This window comes from Tetranychus urticae, chromosome 1, assembly GCF_039701765.1.
Source record: "Tetranychus urticae isolate SD_2017Ah chromosome 1, NJAU_TeUrti_SD_1.0, whole genome shotgun sequence".
Taxonomy (NCBI): Eukaryota; Metazoa; Arthropoda; class Arachnida; order Trombidiformes; family Tetranychidae; genus Tetranychus; species Tetranychus urticae.
The window spans coordinates 20,487,375-20,511,087 of record NC_142958.1 but is presented as its reverse complement, the minus strand read 5'-3'; the positions used below and the strand labels follow the sequence as shown (position 1 = coordinate 20,511,087).

Genomic DNA, 23,713 nt, shown 5'->3' with positions numbered 1-23,713 from the left:
ATCATCTTATCCAAAGAAAATCATTGAAACTTTGAAAAAGGCAAAAGAACTTTTTTTCCTGTTTCCATGAAAAAAAAGATTGACTGAAATGTTGAGTGAAAAAATTGTTATGAATTATTAGTTTGGATTAGCATTTGATGTTTAATTTGATGTTTATATTGTCAAAGCTCAATCAAAGCGTAAGTGAAAAGTTTAATAACACAATTGTGGCATTGAAAGTGTCGGTGAAAAAGTGAATCAAAAAAGTGGGTGAAGAAAAAAAAAGTTATCCAAAGTTATCCAAGTGAATATGAAAATCACATATTGAATCAACTTTTAATTTATTTTTCTTGTAAAAAGCGTATTCTTTTACTGTTCACTTGTTTCATCTTCCGTGTTGCGATCATCATAATCATCAACTTGAAAGGCTCGAGTTTTTTGTTTTTTTGCGATTTTTTCTTCTTCTTCTTCATTGTACATGCTCATTTTAGGCAATTTGGCCCTTTTGTATTGTACAAAAGTCTTCAATGGGAAAAAAGGTCTTTTACCAATGTGAGCATTCTCGGTGAACTTGAAGGGAGACACATTTTGTTTGCATCTTTATTTTGGATTCACTTTTTATCCCCAGTTGATCATCATACTTCGGTATGTCTATTTCACATGAGATTAACCATTGTTACTCTTATAATCATCACTTTTACCTGTACCATCAGTGTGTCTACCAATGTGTACTTATTGTGATCACTTCAATGGTAACTAGTGCATTCGCAGCTTCGGATAATGTTTACCATTTACCACATTTACTTGCTTCCTCTTCACCTTCATCTTCACTATTAAACTCGATTTCATCGACTTCTTCTTTTCGCAATAACAACCATGACAGGTCAGGTTCAAGCGGACTTAATAACCAACGTGCCAAATGTGAGACTACCTTGAATACCTGTTCTCGTGAAATGCGCTGTGCAATGGCCTTACAAGACTATCGTACTAGTTGTTCCCATTTGCTAAACAATAAAACTCGAACTTGTACAGAAAGTTGCCGGTTGGCTTTGATATCATTGAATAGTTTACCCGAAGGATATGATTATCTAAACTGTGATTGTGGTGATAACGACTTTTGCCGTAAAGTTAGACGTCGAACCAGTGTGTGCCATTTAAGGTTCAACAATCACTTAACCTCACCCTCTGCACCATCTTCATCGTCCACCTCTGGGTCCACACTTCACGGAATAAATTTTCCTTTAGACTCGATTCCACCCGCATCACCTTCAACACATTCAAACCGAGGACAAGGCACCCTTGGGTCACCCTTTTCCTCTCCATCAGCCTCTTCATTAGACAGTCATCACAGGTACAAGGGTAAACAGTCTCATCACGGATCCATCGTCTTGTGTTCAACCGCAGAGGCTCGATGTAAAGAGGATGAAACTTGCTCAGAGGCTTGGGAGTTTTTCCAGGTTCACTGTGAAAAAGTTTTCACTGGAACTGAATGTACCAAAAGTTGTAACAATAGTTTAAACATTTTATACCGTCAAAGAGCAGCCCATCATTTGGACAGTTGCATTTGTTCAGAAAATTCAATTCCATTCTCATCAAGATCACCAACACCTTTTACATTAACAATACCCACCTTTTCATCTTCCTCCTCTTCCTCCTCATCCTCATCCTCTTCCTCATCATCAACAAATAGCTTCAATGAATGGTCATGTAAACGTCGTAAAGCAAATATCAAACGCCTCTGTTTCGGCTATTCATCACCTTCAGCATTAAGTGGAATCGCTTCCCAGTCAAACTCACTTCACCATTCAATAACCCTTTATCAACTCCTTACCCTTCAATTCATCCCAATTGTTTCCCTAATTATTCTAAATACTATTCTCTCTGTTAAATAAACTTTTCTTTTGCAAATAAATTTCCAAAATTAGTCACCAAAAATCCACTTTAAAATCATAATCTAACCGCGAAAAAACATGAATCGGAAATTCGCGCAAATCTTCATTTGTCGTGTTTAAATTTACACTTTATTTCTTGAAATATTTAAACTTGAAGCTCTGTCAAACTGTCAGTTTCTATGGTAAAATTGCTATCAATAGAGCTCGAATAAAGTTTATGAACAAAAGAGTGATTGTTAGGTTGGAGTGAAAAGAGCGCAATGCAAAATGAAGTGTGTGATTGTGCCAATTTGATTCACTCTTTTCACAACCAATTTCATGGTTTATTTAAAAATCTCACCCATCACCATATCCATGAAAGATTAAATCTCTTCTTCATCATTGAACTAATTTCCCTCCAATCTGCCAATATCAAAGTGTAGCAGTCTTTTAGGGTTCCCAATTTGATGTCATTAATCCTGTTATTCAAAAACTTTTGTAACTTTGATTCCATCAATAAAAATTACTTTTCCTCTTCTCAACATTATGTCCAAATTTAGCTTTAAAATTGATACAAAGTTTGAATTTTCCCTGCAAGAAAAAAATTCTTAATCATTGGCCAAGTTTTTTTCGGAAAAAAAAGTTTCTTTTCCATCAACAATACTTTTCACTTTTCAACAATTTTGAACAAAAAATGTCTTCATTTTCATAAATTATCCATTTTTAGATGAGATTGAGCCAGTCAAGTTTGAAGTTGATCATTTTGAAATTGCCTTTCAAGTGTTCAGATAAGTCTGACTCGACGAATTGTCAAAATAGATTTAACCATTGAATAAGAGATAGAGTGAGCTTTTTTTACTCGAGTACTTTAACTTGCTTACATCGATAAATCAAACTTTTTTCTGGTTCCCATTCATCAGCATTATATTACAGCACATCACATTCATCATGGTTAATTGTATCAATAAGGTAAACTTGAATGAAAAGTAAACTTGCAAGTTGAAGTTTATCAATTTTCATCTTTAAATTTTCGTCCCTGAATCTGATTTTCTTTGTACCTTTTATCGAGAATGGTAAAAATTCTGAATCAGCATTTATCGTTCACTGACCTTTTCCTGTATTCATCTCAACTCTTCTTTACTCTTTTTCTTTGCTCTATTCATCCCTTGCCAATGTAGATTTCATGATAAAGATTGAACTGTAAGACAGAGGCTTGGATGCTGTCAAACTCATGAAACAAGAATAAATGTCACGTGATTTACCTGAAAACGTAAGAAGATAAAGAATGACCTAAAGCTGATAAGAGACAGGTTGATAGGCTATTTGGAGGTGAGCAAAGTCAGGAAAGATGAGAAGAGAAAAGAAGATGAAATAAGATAGGAAAATGGGGATTTAAAGTAGGATCAAGGTAAGATGGATGAAGAGGGAAGAGATGTAACTTTGAAGGTGAATAGGTAAAGAGAGGATGAAAGGGAAGGCTCAAGTTTTAAAGATGATAGAAAAGGCAGAAGATTGCGATTGAAGAGAAATGAAAAATAAGGTGAATTTTCAGTTTGACGTGGAACAGATGATGTCTATTCATGATTCATGAAAAATTGAGCCGAGAAGATGAAGAGGGAAAAGTAGAGGCAGAATAGTCCAAGGTGGATAAAGATACCCGGAAGGTAGTAATACATTGATAAGATGGAAAATCCAATGTAAATAGAAAAAAAAGATAGAGATTTTTTTGTTTGCCTTCGTTTTTTTCTGCCTTCATTCCATGCTGATGATACTCAATAATGATGATCACCATCAACACCATGAAATGAACTTGGAAAACTTTGAGAAAAAAAAGAACAGAAGAAGGAAAAGAATGAGATTAAAGTGATGAGGAAAACAAATGATGATGAGAAAAAGGAGGAAAAAAGCCTTGTCTTTGAGTGAAAAATACCTCTAAATGAGAAGATGTAAAAGACATTTTTTAAGGCAAAAACTGATCACATCTAATAGTGGAAACAATATTAGTAAGGATAAATCTTAGTTTAAAGTAATTTGTTTTTTGCTCTACTTTTTTAGGATAAATAAATTTTCAAAACTAATCAGGAAATAATCACAACCATTTGTAACGCTCAACGTAAACTCAATAAGAAGGGATGAAGTTAGGAAAATAGGAAAACGAAAAATTTCTACGCAAATAAACTTTTTAGTTAGGCAGAGTTAGCTCTAATTGATGTAACAAGAGTTGCTTTGGTAGGTTGAAAAATCCCATCTAATGAAGCCTAATAAATTCAATCTGAAGTTGCTAAAAATTAAGACGAAGATGAAGACAGAAATGTAAATGAATAATATTATATTTTACGTAAAAAGACCCTCACTATATGCTAAGTCTGATGGGAAGAGAGCTTCTCCTTAGGTTGCATATTGAATCTCACTTGGCCTAACAGTCAGAATCTAACGTAAAAATAATGAAGATGAAGATGAAGAAGATGATGATGATGAAGATTAAGATGATGATGAAGATGATGATAAAGTTGATGAGTAAACAAGAGAGGAAAGCAATGATGATGAAGATAGAAATGTAAATGAATATGTTTCACGTAAAAGACTCTCACTATATGCTAAGGTTGATGGGAAGAGACCTTCTCCTTAGGTTGCATATTGCATCTTACTCGGTCTAACAGTCAGAATCGACCAATGGAAAAATAATAAAGATTGAGATGATGATAATGAAGATGATGAAGATTAAGATGATGATTAAGATGATGATAAAGATGATGATAAAGATGATGAGTAAACAAGAGAGGAAGCAATAATCTAATGAGTCTAAATATAAATGAAAGACGGCAATGTTTAAATGTTTGTAACAAGAATGGAAACTTGTTTGCCTGATGATGAACAAAGATGAATCTTTCAGATGAAGATAATGATGCTGATAGAGAGTGCTATCCTGAGATGATGTTGAAGGAGAAGAAAAAGAAGATGGAGAGAAAAAATCAGCGAGAAACAATTCAATTATGTATCAATTGTATCCAAGTGACCAAGTGAATTAAATAATGAAAAGTGATTCCCTGTCAAAGGCGAGTCACAGTAATGCAATACAAATGATGATTAAATTGTACTTTTGGGTTGCTGGTAAGTTGAAGTTTCCCAATGAAAATTGCATGTAATAACAACAAACAAAAGTAGGAAATAGTATCAAGAAAAGGAAGAGATTTTTTTTCACTTCTTCTTTCTTCTCACAAATTCACTTTGATTTCCTCTGAATCAGAACTTTTTCCCTTGCCTCTCTTCATCTTTGATCATCAGCAATTTTTGTTTGAAATCTGTTTCTTGAAAACAAATGCCAGCCAAAAGTGAGCAAATATTTTGATCTTTTTGCAAAGTTTAACGATTAATGTTGAATTAGAGAGCAAAAAACTTTTCTGTTCAAGAAACTTGCAACACAAAACGGAACTCGACTCTACTGTTTTGGTCAACTTTGCGGGTAAACCTTTTGTCCAAGTTTAACATGTATTGACCAGCTATCAGTGATCACTTACCATTTCCGGTCAGTTTAGTTTTGTTAATGAAAGAGGCGAAGAAAGTTGTAAATAGAAAAGTAAAAGTTATCATGAAATTTCCGTTTTTGTACAATTTTATTTGAACGAGAAGAGAGAAGTAACAAAAAAAAGTTTCCTTTTCCTATTTGTTGGCCAATCCGCGAATTGATAATACCCTTTAACCCATCCTGATGAGCCACTTAATACCTTCAACTGATTTCCTTTACAATTTGTAACAATTCATTTGGAATCATGTGAACACCAAAAATCCAGAGAAAACATTGTATTCAACTTTCAATATCAAGAACTCAATTCGAACCTTCATTAAACACAAACTTTTCTGCAAATAATTTTGTCGACTCTTCACTCGCAACTCAACTTAATATGAATAAGTTCAATTTCATTTCAAACCAAGAAAACCTTTTGAATCGAGACTTGAGACTTCACATGATTTCGAGGTCAGAATTTTCGAGCAAAAAGTTCATGATTCTTTTTCTTTTAACCAAAACCTTTTCCTTCACCAACTAAATGATAATCTTTTGAAAGGCAACATTACAAAGTACATGAAATTAGGAGTAAACAAAGGAATAAAGAGAATCTTTTATTGAATAAAAGTCACTAAAAGTATATTCATATTATAATAAACGGAATAAAAAATTAGCATTACAATGTTTATCTTGTTGAGAAGTGTGAAAAAGATGAGAAAAGTTCATTACATGAATAACATTATACCAGCGTAATAATGAAAGGTAAACTCAAATTTGTAATCAATTGTAAACATGAGGTGATCATTGTGCAGATAATCAAAAATTATTATCATATTATTATTCCATCTGTTTACCATTTTATATCCTTCATCAGTTTCACTTTCCAATCATCAGATGAAATATTCACGTGGCTCAATATAATAATATCAATCTAATCAATCATTTGAGTTTTCATTTCTTTGATCAACTTACGTCTAAAGCAAGTTTTTCAGGTCAAACAGCATAATGAAAGTTATGAAGGAAAGATGATGAAGATGAGCCAAGAAGAAGTGAAAGCAAAAGTTGGAAGATGAAAATGATGAGCAAATATTGCTTGATCAATTGATCATGTTTGGATTCCTTTTCAATAATGTGATCAGGAAAGGAAAAAGAAGTGAAGGAGAAGAAAAAGGTTTTAATCCAAGAATTGCTGTGAATAAATTTGGATGTTGATTGACTATTGATGTTTAGATGATCATGAAATGAAGGTGTAAAGATAATGATTCATGAGTTATGAAGAGAAGTTTAACTCAAATTATCATCTTGACCAGTTGATTGCTCGAGATGATCGAGTAAAAACAAGATTCTTGTCAATTCCAACAGATTTTCTTCTTTTCTCAATATTCATATCAGATGCTACTGAACTTTCACTTTTCCCTGATTATCTTGAGAAATCTTGAAAATTGTGAAAAGTTATCAAAATTGAATCAAATAAAGTGGAATGAAAGAGAAGAAAAAATCAACAATTTTCTTCTCTTTTCTTTCGCTTTCCACTTAAATTGCTTTTTGACACATTTCTGGTTCTCATATAATTCACTAGTTTATTGTCATGATGAGAATGATGAGAATAAAGATTTTACATTCATCATGATTGATTATTTTTCGAAGTTATTTCTTTTTCGTTTTCTTCTGCTTCTCCTTCCCTTTATCTTTCAAAATTTTGGTCTTTCATATTTGGGTTAAAGTGTTGAGGTAAAGGCTGAACAGAAAGCACAAAGTGTCTATTTAATCATGATAAAGATTAAAGATACCTGAAGTTCATCTCATGGGACTGGGAAAGGTAGTGCTTTAAACAAAGGCAACATTCAACTCAATGATATTACTTTTTGCTCGCGAATTTTCATCTTCATCTTTTACTCTTTACTTTTCTTCTTCCTCTTCTTCCATTTCATCTTTGCTTTTTTTTCTCTTAAACATCAAAATGATTCATCCCATGGGCTGGTCCAATGGAAACGTAATCCAATTTACCGTTGATCACAGGACAATTGACATGAAATTGCCTCTCCTTGTGTCTTGCAAGGAGAAAAAAAGGGAAACTCAGCAGTGAAAAGAAAGATGTTGATGAAGATGAACAAGATTTCAAGAAGAGCAAAGGAAAGAAAAAAGGACGAGAAAATCGGAAAATAGAGAGTAAAATGACTATGAGAATTGAACATGATGATGATGATGATTGTAATGGAAGAGCATCCTTATCTTTCAAATGAAATATCTTTTCCATCGATCTTTATTTCTATTCATTGTTTGCTTGCTGAGAGTTACAATTTAAAGATATTACAAGACTTTAACTTGAAAACATTTTGGACACAATCAATGGCTTTGGAAGGTTGAAAAAACAATTTTAATCATTGCCTAAGTGGAGTTATTTTAAGCTTTCGAGTCTCTCTGCCCTTTCAAATGGTAAAATGCAAAATGGTTTTGATTTTGGTTCTTAAGTAAATGATTCAACTTAATGGAAAATCAACAATTAACAAGCTCAATCAACGATTTTGCACTTCAATTGAAAGCTTACATCCGAATATTCCTAAAGAACTCGCTTTTACCCGGAATAATTTGTTCAAGTTTTGTTCAATTGTAAACAAACTGACAATTTGAGATGAAAATTCTGATTGCAGTTGAATGACTGCTTAAGTTATATTTTACTCCAAAAAATTGAAACTAAACATTTTAAATATGCATAAATCGAACAAACTTTTCCCTAAAACATCAATACTTATTGCAGTTTACTCTTGTGTCTATTTGATTATATTGAACTCGCATTGCAGCTTCCACAAGCAAGTTAAGATCAAAATATGGACTCATCTATCATTTCACTGATGATTTTAGTTGCTTCCAATAATGAGTTTCTAGCGATTCTCTCTTCTCATTGTGAGTCAATCGGCAAGCAGCTTAGATTTAGTTGCAACAAAGCTTCATTGATTGACATCATTTACTAATTGCGTTTCCAAGTAAAGTAGAAATACGAAAATAGCGAATATTCCAACAGGTGAAACAAACTTGTGCATGAAGAAATGCTTTTAATGCTTTACCATTCATTAAACCATAACTTGAAACCGTTTGCATTTGCATGTTTGTAATAACTTCGTAACTAGATATGTACATATGTATGAAGTCAACAACAACAGAGAAAATTATGTTATTCTTCTTGTATTATCAACACTGAGCATTCTTTGACTTTAGTTTCTCTCAATATTTCATGGCTACAGAAGCTGATCAGAGAATGCATAAACAGTTATAGACAGTTATCATGCTAATCTTTGTGAGTTTCATAAGCCTTTAGCATTTTATATCCAAAACTCGAGCTTTGTCAAGTACCTGAAATAGTCTCAACCTTTTCGATTCTTTAAAGCCAATTATTATTGTAATAACATTAAAAAATGTAAACTGAATAAGATTGAAAGTATATTAGAAAGAAAAGTGATGGAAAATAATGAATAAATTCGCTGAAAAATGGAGAAATTACAAGAAAAAACTATTTCTTTTGCATATGGAACTTTCATTTGAACTTTACATTGCATCGGAATGGAAACAAATTATGCATTTGATGCAATTTGAAACTTTGAATTGTTTGCAAAATTATTCCTGAATCAATATTGCAATTGTACAGTTTTACTTGGCAATGCAATTTACATGTTTACCAATTGTAATGGCCACTGATGAACTCAAATAATTGTTCATCAACATTGATACAATTTTCTGTTCGATTGATAATAAAGTTCCCAAAAGGATACATGATGAAACGAGCCTGAAATTTGGGCAAAGATAAAAGAGAAGTTGTATCATTTCCATTTTATTGAATGTTGTGAGGAAAAAAAACAAAAAAAAAGGATCGTCCACTCTATTGTCCAGCTCTATTTACATGCCAATTAGCAGGTTGCTTGTTCATCTTTTGTTCATCTTGTTATTTTCCTTTTTGTTTGCTCTTCTTTTCCCTTTCAACATGATCGCAAAAGGTAAGTTAATGATGATAACTGGAAGATATTTGCAATGAAAATGGTTTCAACTAAAAAGGATCATTTCAATTCAAATCATTTCTTTCTTTTCTCTCTCCTTGTTTCATTTTATTAACACAACTATCGATTAAATTGAATGCAAAAACAAATATTCACTCGAAATTTTCATCCCTTTGCCTTCACGATTGAACCATGGTAATAAAGTCTTTTCCCTATCACCATTATAATAGTAAAATTACTTTTTATTCAATCAATAAGATTGAATTAAGAGCTTTATTTACTCTTTAAAACTCGACTTTTCTCCAAGTTGATAGTTGGAATCAATTAAAAGCAGAATATTAAGGGATGGAGTAAAATCAACAAATCCAAGTTTCCTTCAGGGAAAAGCAATTCAATTTTACAGATTATTCTCATCCATCCGTGGTCATTAACTAATTGTTAGAAAAAGACAGAAAAAAAGAGTTAATCTGGAAGGATTGATGGAACAAGAGTTTATTCAAATTTAGAGGAATTAAAAGTCAACCAATTGTCAAAGGGATAAACAACGAACTGAACTTGATCAAATCAAGTCTTTTATCAGTCCTTAAAGTGAAGGCAATAAATGAGTCGAGGTGTCAACAAGCACAGTAGGCTGAGCATTGTGTTTAGTGCAGTGAAGAGCAACCTTGCTGCATCAAGTTGACTGCAGTTGTCAGGTCTTGAGGGCAAATGAGTGGTCCAAGTTTGCTGGCATTTACTGTGCACTTTCAACTGTAAACATCTTTGGCGAATAAAACAAGTTAATTTTCATGGGATTTTCAATTTAAACACTTCTTACCATGAAAGCATTGTTGTCATCTTCAGCCAACGCACGCCACAACATTTACATGATTACCACTGGAATGATGAGGAGAAGAAAATCATTTAATACAGTAAAAATAGAAATGATAATGAAACACATTTTTCGAGGCAACAAAAACATGGCCAATTGTAAAAAGCCAAATTCAGCCTCGAGGGAAATCTCTAAGTGAATTTAGACAGACTGAGGAATTGGGATGAAAAGATGATCATCATAAGGGTGATGAAGATGAAGAGAGGGAAAAAAGGCTAAACTTGGCCATTGTTGTCTTGGTTCTTGTTATGGAGTCAGAAGAGCATGAAGCAAAAAAGTTGAAAGGTTGAGTCAAAGCTAAATGAGTTGATTGTGCCAATCTATTTTCAATTCAATTGAGATGTTTTCATTAAACCATTTTCAGGGTTTATTTAAAAATTCATCAATACCAATGACAGATTGAAAAGTTTCGACTTTTCTTTTCTTTTGCTCTTTTTTTGTCGCTATCATCATCCAAATCATTTCTTCCTAATCTAATAATAACAGGGTGCAACCTCATGGTTGACAGTTTGCAACTGATTCTCATCATAATCACAATCATAATCAACTCTATCATGCATTTGTCACACTCTATTTCAATTGTTAATATCCATAAGTTTTCCATCACTTTACTTCTTGATAAAAGTATATAACTTTTGATACTTTAAGGCTGAAAATTTCATTCCCTTTTCTTTTGATAACATCAATGAATCATCAAACTGAATTGGAAAAAAAGTGCAACTAGAAAGGCGAAAAAGTTCATCTATTAAGATGAATTTATCTTTGAAAATGTTGACAGTTTTTTGTTCAACTTTTGAAACACAAAAAACAACTTTACCAAAGAGTTTTGAGAAAAAAAATGTTAATGATGATTTGATAAATAAGGTCCAGTTTTCTGTCCAGTTTCAAACCTTTTCAGATTATAAAACTGTTTTGATGGAGAATAAAAATGAGGATAAAAAAGAAGGTAAAATCGATTGAGAAAATTCTTTTTTCTTTTCATTTGATCCAAAAATAATATCTAAAATTGAACATTTAATGGGCCATTTGTTATCATTCATTTTCACTTTACAAAGATTCTCAAGTTTCCATGAGATAACAAGAAATACAAAAAAAGTCAATACAACAAACACACACTTAGACACACGTCCATCCACAGGTTATGATAAACATTGAAAGTCATAAAGTTTTTTCCTTTTTTTTCGAGCAAAGAAAATGATAAACTTGGAAAGATATCACGTGTTGCCAATGATAACATTTGATATATCTTTATATTTACCTTCTAATTGAATAGCTTTGCGAGTTTATTTGCAAGTTGAAAACATGAGACTGAGTATCGAAACTTAATAACCAGATCAAATGGTTTGCCATTGAAAGACAGAAAAGTCTTTTCCCTCCCAGAATCAGATGAATCATTTTCCATTAAAATTCAATCTTTTCATGAGAAAAGAAGAGAAAAAACTAAGATTTCGATTTGGCAAGTAATTTGAGTAAAAATGAACATCGAAAATTGCATGAAAATTGATGAATAAATGAGCAGCTGACTGGGAGGCAAAAGCAACTCCCTGATGATAAATGATGGATAACAAGTTAAAGGTTAAGCTTTGAGCCGTTGGATGAAAGGCTATTTTGTAGCACATTTTCCGTGTGATTAAAAAGATATATCAAGATGCGAGACTCTAAATGTTTATGATTACTCGACCATTGTGTTTCTTTGTTATTCCCAGCCTTTTCTCCCAACAAAATCATTCCAAGCGTACTTTACCATTCCCAGTCAACCTTGCCACTCTCTTGTCATCTCACAGTATCCGGTTATATGTTTAACCAAATGATGAGGATCGATATGCCCATTGGCTTATAATACTTTACCATGCTAACTGATTGTCAAATATTTCACCTTAATCCTTGTTTAGTTGAGCAAACTTGTTTCTCCCCGTTTCTCTCCATTATCATAATTATTACAATGGCTGTGATAACAGGGAATCATTTTGTTCACTTTATGTTTAGATAATATTTGCTTCTTTACTTTTTACACTCAGCTTTTCCTTGTCTTTCCATGTCTCACGATAGTGCATATTAGTCGACAAAATTATCAGCTAAGATGGTTAGAGATGTAAGTTGGTAATGAGAGTGATGATTAGAGTTGATAATGACTATGATGATGAGAATGCATATGCAACATTTTTTTTCTCTATCTCATCTGACATCCTTAGCAAGGAAAAAAAAAGATGAAGATGAAGAGAGAGAGAAAAAAAAGTGTAGAGTAAAAATATTGAGCTTATCAAGCATTAGGAAAGGGATGATGAGATGATGAGACTTCCCTGTGATAATGCCATAGCATGCTGGGAGGTAAAAGTGAGTGTGCAGAAAAAAAAGTCCAAGAAAACTTAATTACAATCCGATAATTATAGTTTATTGCACGCATTTCAATTTTCGTACATTAAAAGAGCATTCATTCTTTGCTCATTTCAATCTTTACCGATCATTATCATAACAATAATTATTAATGAACATCAACTCCCAGTGACTGCACTCCAAGTCAACCCTCAAAGCTCTTTACTTTACCCATTAAACTCAACACCATTTCCAGGCTGATTCACTGATCAGACCCAATCAAGACAATCAATCTCAAGTGGGTTTACCTCTTCTTCTTGATGAGGCCACAAAGACCATCAAAGGACCCAAGACAGTATCGTACACACGTACAAAGAAGTAAAATCAATCAATCGAGTTGAAAATTTTGCATTTACTCGATTCCTTTTCCACTTTCAGTTTCAAGCTCATGCAAACATCAAACATAGTTGATGGTGAAAAAGAAGCAATCTTGATCATTCAAGATTCAATTGATACAGAATAAACCAAGCATTGAAGATATCAAGATAAGAATTGCACTCGAAAAAAAGGTAGAAAAAGCAGAGAAAAAAAGAGAAAAGAAAAAAATCAAAGATGAATATTTCATGGAACATTCAATGTAAACTTTTACATTAAATTCAAGTGAACCTCGGTTATCATCAACTTATTCATCTTCATTGTTAAACAACATTAAATGGTTCATCATTTAAATACTCTCCAGTCGTCATTCATTCAAACCTTTTTTCTTCTCGAAACTTTTTTCGAAAACTTTTCTTTGAGAAAAAAAGCAACAATTCCTTTACCTTTTCCTCTCCTTTTTTTCACTACAAAAGACAACCTTTTCCAGCAACTATTCACCTGAGCAAGTTTAAAGTGCAGACAAACAAAAACACTTTTCACATTGGTATTTCATGATTGAATTTGTAAACTCAATACGAATCTTGAGCTTTTTACCTTTGCATATTTAAACACTTTAATGGGTGAACGAGAAAAAAAAGTGTAAACATTTTTTTCCATCTTTTCTTGCCTGACAGCAACAAACTGCATTTCCTTGGTGAATTTTTAGCTCTCATTTCCTGCTCATTTTTCAACCTCATCACCATCATGGTTGTTCAATTTTTCACTCAAAAGCATTATTCTATTATCATTATTTTATCTTTACATTTCATCTTTGTTTTCACTTTTTCCCTGTAAATCGATTGGAAAAAAATATTGTTCATTTTCTATGCTCAGCTTCCAACAGATTCAAGAGTTGAACCCTTCTAAATGTTATCACACTTTTATCTCACTTTGAATCATTTTTCAGCTTTGAAAAGTTGATGAGAAGAAAAAGAATCAATTGATTCAACATTTTTTTTTAATTTCCTTTTCTCTACTCATCATCATGATCATGAATCTCTTTTCCTCATCCTTTTATCAAGAGATGTTAATTTTTATTATTTTTGCCTTTTCCCAATTTATGGAGGAGGAAGAAAAAAGATGAACAGAAAAGTGTTTCTTTTTGCCAATGGATTTATATATTGCTGGATGATCATAAATCTCATGGAATTGGGAGTTTTTATTTGAACACTTTGAGATTGCTGTTGAGGAGGAAAAGGTTGATTAAGGTTGGAACAATTGGGAGGAGAGAAAATTTTCAACTTAAAACTGTCAATAATTGTGAACATGATACACCCAACTGAGAACTGAATTTATCCAAGTGTTGAAGCTCAAGTGACAAATGAAACATTTGCGTTCACCTTTTTTTTTTAATCGAAATGAGAATTGAATCAAATGTAAAATGTTCAAAGTTTTTTAGGAAAGAAAAGTTTATTCAAAGGAAGAAGAAAAAGTTTCATTGAAATGTACAATAGAGTTGCTTTGTTTGTCTGATCAATCCTGTTTGATCGCGTCAGTTGGAAGGGAAAAGTTTCCAATGCCTTTGGCTATCAAATATTGTTTCTGTCAATTGAAGCTAATCGAGTAAAAGATTAAACAGAACTAAAGCCAAATATCATTAATCATTTTTGTGTGTCTTTATGATGATCAGGATTGCAAGGTTCATTTTCATCGGTAAAACTTGAATCGCATTTATAAGATGAACTGAGAAGGAAAAAATAACCATAATCGTTGTAATGAAAATAGATAAGTTCATCAAAGTAAAAAGTTTCTTCTTCCTTTTCTTACATTTATCATGGACTGTGTGTTGGAAAATCGTTGATAGTCACGTGAGGAAGAGTAAAGATGAAAATGCTAGTGATTCAGATGATTTGGATGATGAGGAAAAGTGAATCCAGAAAAGCTAAGGTTTGATGATGGAATAGAGTCTGAAAATAGATTGCTACAAGATTTAGTTAGATGAGTGAAGAGAGAAAGATGACAGGGAATAAGATGAAGATGATGAAGATGAGAGGGAAAAGTTGACAAAATCTCAGTGAACCATTCAGGTGATGGTCCAGGAAACAGGGAAAAGAAGGAGGAAAATGTTGAGCTTTTTGTTGCAAGAGCCAGTTATGGGAAAGAAAAGTGAAGAAGCAAAAATGGAAAGTTTTGTATGCGAATTAAAGATGAAGATGAAACACGTCCCACAACAATTAATAGGTGTCATACAATTTTATCTTGACACGCAATGGCCAGTCTTGTATTTAGTCATGATGATTACAGGAGGCAAGTGAAGCTAAAATTGAAACAAAACAGGTACAAATGCAGACAAAATTGTCATTTCCACTTCTCACGTTGTAATGAATTTGTCATTGATTCGCTTCAGAAAGCAAAAGACTATTTTTATTAAAACATAAATTGTTCAAACAGAAAAATACAAATTTTAAATTTCATTTCAAATACTCTGATTTTTCGAGCGAAATTGAGGTAGAAAAAATGATCAGAAACTTCTGTCAACAATCCTTAAACTATAATCAAAACATTTCTGTAAAAAATTTATAACTTGAAAGAAAGTTCAAGTTTGTAAAAACTAGTAACAGCCTCAATTAAAATGGTAAACTAATCCAAAGCATTAATGGAATCCAAAAAACTTCTTAAACTACAAGATCTTATTGCTTCTGTTTGATGCTTATTGAAAGTTTAGAAACAATTGGTTAAGTGAATCGATTTGCATATTTTGTACCAAATATGTTGAGGTGAGATCAAAGCAAACTCATGAAGGAAAACTTGAAGAAGCCGGACTGGGTGAAGCATCGGATCGAGTATTTCTTTGCATTGATTTTGGTTAGTTGTGGTTAATCAACTCGACTGTTTGCAATTAAATCAATGCTATTCGATTTGGACATTTCAGTTTATAGACTTTTTCGTTTAATCTTTCATGCAAAGTTGCAATACATTGGCCAAAAACTCAGTATTGAACTTGTTTTCCTCAAATTGATTACAAATTAGCTTGAAGTCATTTTGAACGAAAATGAACAACGTTACGAACATTGACGTAAATCGAAGTGTAAAGCATCGTTTTAAAAACTGAAGTAGCAATCAATACCAACATACACACCTGTTCATTTGAATATCTAAACTATTCAAGTTAAAGATTTCTCGAGTTGAGTCTACAGTGTATTGCTACTTCATGAATTCCTTGGTTCACGCGCCTCGAGATTATTCACCTTTATTGGATTATTTTACTTATGCCTGACATTTAATTTTCTGTACGACAATCCTTGAACTTCTCTTGGAAAGAATTTTGAAGCTCAACAATTTCAGGTAATGAAAGATGCTTATGAGACAAGTTTTGGTGGATACATTTGCTTTATTACATTACTCTTGTTTTCATGTTCACTTTTATATTGAATAAGCAAATGTTTTCCTCAACCTCTCATTTGCTCATTTCAATATTCATATTTGTTTCATTTGCAAACTCTTTTATCTTGATGAACCCAAGTTAATTGGTTTAACTAATTCCCTGCCATTTAGGAGTAGCAACAAATTAATGGATTCAAATTTTTAAACTCGAACCTTTGATCAGCAAAAAAATTTATAAATAATCCAATGTTTCAAATTGAAAAGGAAACTGAAAAATCTTTTAATGTTATTCCATTACAAGAAGCAAAACAAGAAAAAAGTTTCATCATTGAAATGTTTAATTTTCATGTTAAAATTCAGAGCAAGTTGAAGTTGAACTGAATAATGATTGATCCATGATAGGATAGAAACGAAGAGGAAATGAAAAACAATTGGAAAGTAATGAGTTATTTAATGACCGGAAGAGTTGAGATTGACTTGAAAGAGTTTCACGTTTTCGTTTTTTTTTTGCTTCTCAGTGTTGCCTTCAATAAATGATAATTGTTGCTGAACGATGAATTATTACATGAGCCGAGAACAAGAGGCTCAAGTTTAACCATGGGTTAAGTTTTGTATCAATGAAAACGGAAACTCGAAAGTAAAAAGGCAAAATTGAGGGCAAGAAGAAGAGCAGACCAGAAAAAAAGTCGAGTAAAGAGAAAAGTAAAGGTTCACTAATATCTTGAAATTTTTGACTAATGTTTTCTGTTGTAGCATTAATGATGATTCTGATGATGATGATCATGAGGATCATGATAATGGTAATGATAATCTATTGGAATGGATTGGGAGGAGTTGGTTAGTGGTTGGCTCTTGGTTAGCATTTGTGTCTCCTATTATTACTTGGTTCAATGTTGTTGAAAATATTTTCATTCTGGATTCATTGGCAATAAGATTTATTCTCAGCTTTACACGGTTTACCCTGAAAACACTGTTTCTCACATTGATTTATATCTTGTGTTTATCTGTGTCTCTCTTCGTCTATAATCATTATTATGTGTGTTGCTTTCGAATACAAGATTCTTGCAGAAGATTCCAACACAAATTGATATATTCAGATAATTAGAGAGGATATTCTGTATCATTCTGATTCATTCAATCGCGAAACTTTTTTCTCTTTCTTACTTTTTCTGCTCCTTTTCTTCCAATAATGGGACAATTTCATTTGTCGCTCTTTTCATCTTCTTTTTCCCTTTTTCTCATCTTCTTGGAATCACTGTCTTTTACTTTCCAATTTTATCATAATTTATTTATCATTCTGTTTTTCACTTTCATTATTCAACTCAAAGTAAACATTTAATGATGACATTATCGATATCATTGGATTATTATTATTTTTTGGCTCTTCTACTGCTTGAGCTTGTTTTTTGATCATGTTTTCAGGAGAAGCAAAGTGAATCAGTTTTGGTCAATTCTGATGAATCAGATACATTTCAGTGTAAATAATGTGAAATGATTCATTGTAATTGGCTTTGTAATAAACTGACTGTTTCTTTAACGAAGAAAGCTCTGAACCTTCAATATTGCTAGTCAAGTACTACGACGCACTCGATATGATTGTGTAAAGCTTTTTGCAATAACTGTGTGTGGTATGTCCAATTACAAAAATTTCTAAACCTCGAAAGATGAACTTTAGAGCTTAAGTTTTAGTGAAATTTACATTGAAAAATCAGATAGGATTATACAGGGCATTTCAGCTAATTTTCCTGTAATACTATTACTCGACACTATTCGGCTATTCGGCTATTACTCGACACTGGAGTGACCTTGAAGCTAGATATTTTGTATGACAATTTCGACGATACTCAATTGTCATATGCCAAGGTCAAGGTCATTCAAGGTCATTTTGTGGAAATCTATCCTAGCAATATGAAAGGTCAAGAGCAAACTAAATCACAAATTTTAAGGTCAAATAATCATACTGGGAAGTCATCATAAGTTTCATCATTCTGCCATGAATTTACCGTTAGGTATCTTTATTTGAACTTAATGAGAACATGACAAATTCAGGGCTTCGTTGGTGTTATTCAGTAATTACCACGTGGACGTGAAGTTGCAGTTGAGTAAAATTTGATCAGTTTTTATGACCCGGATGCACTGCCTGGAGTTATTCAACTTATTTCATTATTTTTAATCAGTTTGTAACACTTACCAAACCTAACTCTTGTAACATTCCTGTTTCTTTTATTTTTAACGTGTTTTCGCAAAAGTTAGATCGATTTGTTTGATTTGTTTATTTCATCTTTCTATGTCTCACACAACAGTTCATTTTCGTGATCTATTTAATCATTTCCAAGAAAATCCAGGCTCTAGATATCGTGTTAACATTGCTCCTCATCGTGGTGTTCGGCTGCGTCCACATTAGACTTCAATCATATCTGTCATGTCTAGTATGGTGTATAGTCATCTGTATAGTCTTGTCTTTAGACTATTTTTGTTCCTAATATGTCCTTTACTCAAAATATTTGTGATTAGTTATCCAATTTTTCAACTAACGTTATCCTTACTCATTACTCGAATGCTTCTTCTCTAAATTTTTAGAAAATTCATGAAATTAAAAATATTGATGTCTAAATATAAAATTGTATAATAAGCTTGTTTATTGCAATAAATTGTTATGCTTATTTATATTGTCTGTTTTTATTCAGCTGATATTCCAAAGCTAAATGCTCGCTTAGACTACACCGGCTCCTGGCTGACCTAGTGTATTATAAAATTTCTGACATTTACTCGAATCGTAGACCGAAAATTCTTTTTCCTCAATAAAAGTTTTTCGTATGTATCGCAAGTTTCCGTAAGAAATCTAACAAAAGAGGAGGCAATTTTGGCGATTGCAGTCTAGTTGCTGTTGCGGCAAGACTAGCGCTACAAACAGAATTAGATAAGTTTTGTTTTTTTTGTAGCTCGCATTAGTTTGATTGCTAGGCATCCCTTATACTCAATTACTCATTATGGAGTGCGATATCTCGAAGTTATTATTCAACTCATTAAAACTGGTTAAGATGCTTATAAAACCCTTCCACGAGGTTATTTCTTCGCCATAATATCTATTTCTGGGCCACTTTTGGGACACTATCTTTCTGTATCTGTAAAGTTCACGAAACTTAATGTCAGTGACTGCATAACTCGCTAACCTATGGAGTTTGAGAAGATTGTCATAGTTCAATGTAATATTACAAATGACGAAATGAAATTTTTGCGATTGGTCTCAAGGACATTCAATGTCACTCCCTTATTTGACTTTTGACCATCATTTTGAGTTCATGTCCTGGAACTTTTTGAAATCAAGCTTAAATTTTTCCCTTGAATATAATCTGAAATGCAGCATAAATTAATATTTTTCGTACTTCTAAGGTCACACAAAGACATTCAATGAGTTACAGACTTAGTGAACTTCCTAATGAATCGACCTTCAATCATTCTGAAAAGTAAAATTTGCGTGTCATTTTCAATCCAAAAAAATGTAATTTCCTTTACAATCATAAAGTTAACCCATTCTCATAATCAACTGAAAGCAAAAACAAACGGAAATGTAATTTCATTTGAAAAAGTGAAGCAAAAGATGAAATACTCTGAGTCTTTAAAGGATAAAGTTGAAAATGATGGAAACTTATCAAATGTGAAAGGGTTGAAAAAAAGGAAAGCGATATTATTAAAGGTATTATCAACTTAATTTTCTGATTTTATCAGGTAACAGTGAAATGAAAAACTGGATTTTTTAAATAAATAAAAGGAAACTAAAAGATTGGGAAGAAAAGGAAAGGTGAAAGATGATGATGAGTTGAAGAGAGTAAATAAATGTACGATGAAAGGTTGAATGAAAAATGTTGGTATCAAAAAGTTGAGAGAGAAGCAAAGAGAGAGAGAGAGAGGAAGAATTAGATTGATGAGATGAACAACAATTTATATCAAATGTGGATAAGAAAAAATGATTCAAGAAAAAGAAATGAGAAAAAAAGGATTTAAAGAAATGGTAAAAAATGATGAAATAAAAGGTTGAAATAGGCATCATGAGTGATCAATCGTCAATGAAAATTGTTCAACTTTATCTGGTTCAATTAATGAATTCAATATCAAACATGATAATGATAACATCAAGAGTAAATTGAATAATGTTTTGATTGAAAAAAACGTAAAGAATGAAAAATGAATTATTTTCAAGAAGAAAATTTGTTTTTTCCTTCATTTCTCAACTTTACTGACAACTTGAAACTGAAACTTTTTCAAAGCAAAATTCACTTACGTTTTATATTCCTGTTCAAGTCAACACTTTAGCGAAGTTGATGAAATTAATTTATAATTGAACAGAAAATTGAACGAGAGATTTGCAATTTTTCTCGTTTTCCTTTCACTTTTTGATTCATTTAATTTCGATTTCAAAAGTTTATCATTTTTCCAACAAAGCTTTTACATTGATTTTGCTTTTTTCAGCGCAAAAGGAAGAGAAGTTCAACATTCAATCTTGCCATTTCCATGATTCGCCAAGTCCCTTGATATGTTATCTGAACAGTTTGAAACAGTTTACCATAATTTTGTTGCTTTCACTTTCTCTTTGCTTTTTTATTGGAAAAAAAGCTGAACAAACAAGAGGCGAATCTTCATTGGTACTGTTTGGTTGTTTACCAAGGAAAACAAGAGAAGCAAGAAATAATCAAAAGTATCATCAATTGGGAATTGGAGGGAATTCATGATACTTTTTTCTTCTCTTTTCCGAAACTCGAAAACGGTTGATCAGTCAAAGCTTCATCAGTTTGCTATTCCATCCATTCCATTGTGTGTGACATTTCAATTTTAGTCGAAAATTTTTCATCTCTTTTCCTTACCTTTTATTTTCCATCATTTCACTCTCCATTTTCACTGAATTTGGAAAAGTTATTCAAGTTTATATGAATATTGAAATGTTTTTCGTTTCATTTCAAATTCATTTGCCAATCCATTAACAAGTTTCAAGTCTTTTTTTCAATCAATTGGTAAAGAGCAAGAAAAAAGTGTTCATCTGAAACCCACTATTTTTTTGCTCTTCGTTTTCATCTAAAGATGCGATAAATGCATGATAAATGTTGAATACTATTTTGCATAATAGTTGAAGGGAAGGGAAAGGGTTGAGGTGAAAGAGGCTTTAAAATTTATAATTCATATCAGATCATGTAATGGTAAATCTGTTGAATCGTGTTCTATTCAATAGTCAATGGAAGAAGGTTGAAAGGGAATAAAACATTTGGAAACATTTTCTTCCTTCAGCCTCATTTAACATGAATTCATTGACATTTTTAATCTCATTTTCAAATGCACAAGACTACCAATGAAAGGTAAAAAACTTGGATAGTTCCGAGTTTAAACAAAAGCACTGAAAACTGTTCATCTCGAGTTAATTTTCATTCAACTTTTTTGATCAGCTTTTTAATCTTTTCCTTTTGCTAAATCATTTTATCTCTTATTTACGACTAAACTTGATTCACTTGGATTGAGTCAAAAAGTTGGCAAACTCTGCAAAGAATAGAATCAACAAATTGAACTTGAACCAGGTTTTTGCATCTCAATCTAGCATTTTAATGTTTTCGCTCTTCTTTTTATCCCTCTGTCAATGGAAGATGAAGGAGGAAAGAGGAGGAAAAAAAGTGATGAGAAAGAGTTAATCTTGAATAATGCTCAACTCGATTGCTCAGGGATTAAATTGAATTCTTTTCTCTCCTTAATTGGATCTTTAAGCTAATTGATAAGCCTTTGGAAAACCTGACTAGACGATAATTTGGAGCAATTGAAATGAATCAAAATGAATTATTGTTCAGTGTTGCTTATCAAATTGAAAACCAATCAAATGATTATTAATAGTTTAACGTTAAACCACCCAAGTCAGAATGATCGATTTGAATCTGCGAATTGGATTTTAAATCGGGAATAATATATTAATGCTCTAAGAATTCAATGAAATCATTAGTTGTTGCAAAATAGAAGCAAAAACTTCAACTTCATTGTTAGTAGCATGATATCAAATGATATAATACAACCTTGAATTGTTCATAACTTAAACTGTTTTTAACACAACTTTATAGTCCTTATTCAACATGACTAGTATGTACTAGTATGTATCTACTAATGCACAATAAAATTATAATTTTTTGTCGCTTTTTAGTGTTTCATTTTGTAAAACTGCTTAAATCTGTAGCTTACGAAGGTTTGATACTTCAGATTTAAAGTTTGAATTATCTAATCAATGCCATTGATATTAAGAAAATACATTTTTTAGGTTACTCTATGCAATGTAAGCATTCCGCCAGACATCAAGCTTAAGAGTTTGCAGTCTCAGATCATGACCTTAGAATGTCAATCAGGGTATAAAAATGAGTGACTTTAAAGAACGTTGAGCGTTGAAACTTATGTTTATTGAATCTGCGAAAGCTCATAGTACAAATTTAGATAATGTAATGCTTAGAAATGTTGATGACGGTTGTAAATTAACCACGCGCATTTATTTCAACGTCATCACAAAAATTTACACGGACATTTACATTTAATTCGGAACTTATGATAAATGAAACCGTCCATGACAAATACGGCATTTACAGCACTCTAAGCCTCTTCGTATTGAACGGATGCAATATGGTTGCGATTGAACTTCATCATGCTAGTAAAAATAAAGTTTCAGGAAGCCATCAAAGTCAGACACGCCATGAGACTCTATTAGATATGTCTTTGTTTAGTACTAGGTGGCTGGTGCTGCACGTAAATTATATATAGACTGTGGCTCTGATAAGATAATTGCGATGGAGATTCATTAAATGTTTGGCTTGTCAATTAAATTTGAAATAGGTGCTAAAATATGTTCTGAAATATGTGAGTGTAGTGTTTTGTTCTGTGTACAAGGCCTTTACAAACTAGCTATTCCTCTACATCAATACCATCAACATCATCTTTAGCTGACTTACCGTCAAAATCATCACAATCACTTGATGAATATTGTGATTGTGTTACCTAAGAGAGTTCAAACTGATGTTATCCATCGAAAAGCTAAACAAAAGAAGTAATTCAAGAATTTGAACGGTGTGCGGTGCCATCTGCTCCTCAATTTCCTCCGTTTCTCGTACACAATTAATTTTTATTCGAACCAGAATATATCCGAAATATGGATGGGGTTAAAAATTTTATTCTAGTTAAATTCAATTTCCACGGTATGGTATACAATCTTGTTACTCGTTACCTAAAAAGTTGCTATTCGCAATGAGTGTAAAAATGCGCATACAAATTAAAAATTAAATAACGTTGTTTGGAAACTTGAATGCCAATAACTTAAGTTACTTTCACCGCAGAGTGTCATAACTTGCTTAAAAAGATTTCATGTCTATAAAAATGATGTTAGTAGCTCAGATTGACCTCTAACATAAGCAGTAGTGATTTTCGAAAAATA

The 23,713-nt window shown here is 32.2% G+C and overlaps 1 protein-coding gene across 1 annotated transcript; it reads left to right on the top strand.

Moving 5' to 3' along the window:
• The first annotated feature begins 153 nt into the window (after positions 1-153).
• Positions 154-1,914, top strand: LOC107371983 (uncharacterized). Its single transcript, XM_015940131.3, has one exon. It carries the CDS (start codon positions 627-629, stop codon positions 1,869-1,871), a length of 1,245 nt encoding a protein of 414 aa, XP_015795617.1. The 5' UTR covers positions 154-626; the 3' UTR covers positions 1,872-1,914.
• Positions 1,915-23,713: the final 21,799 nt, after the last annotated feature.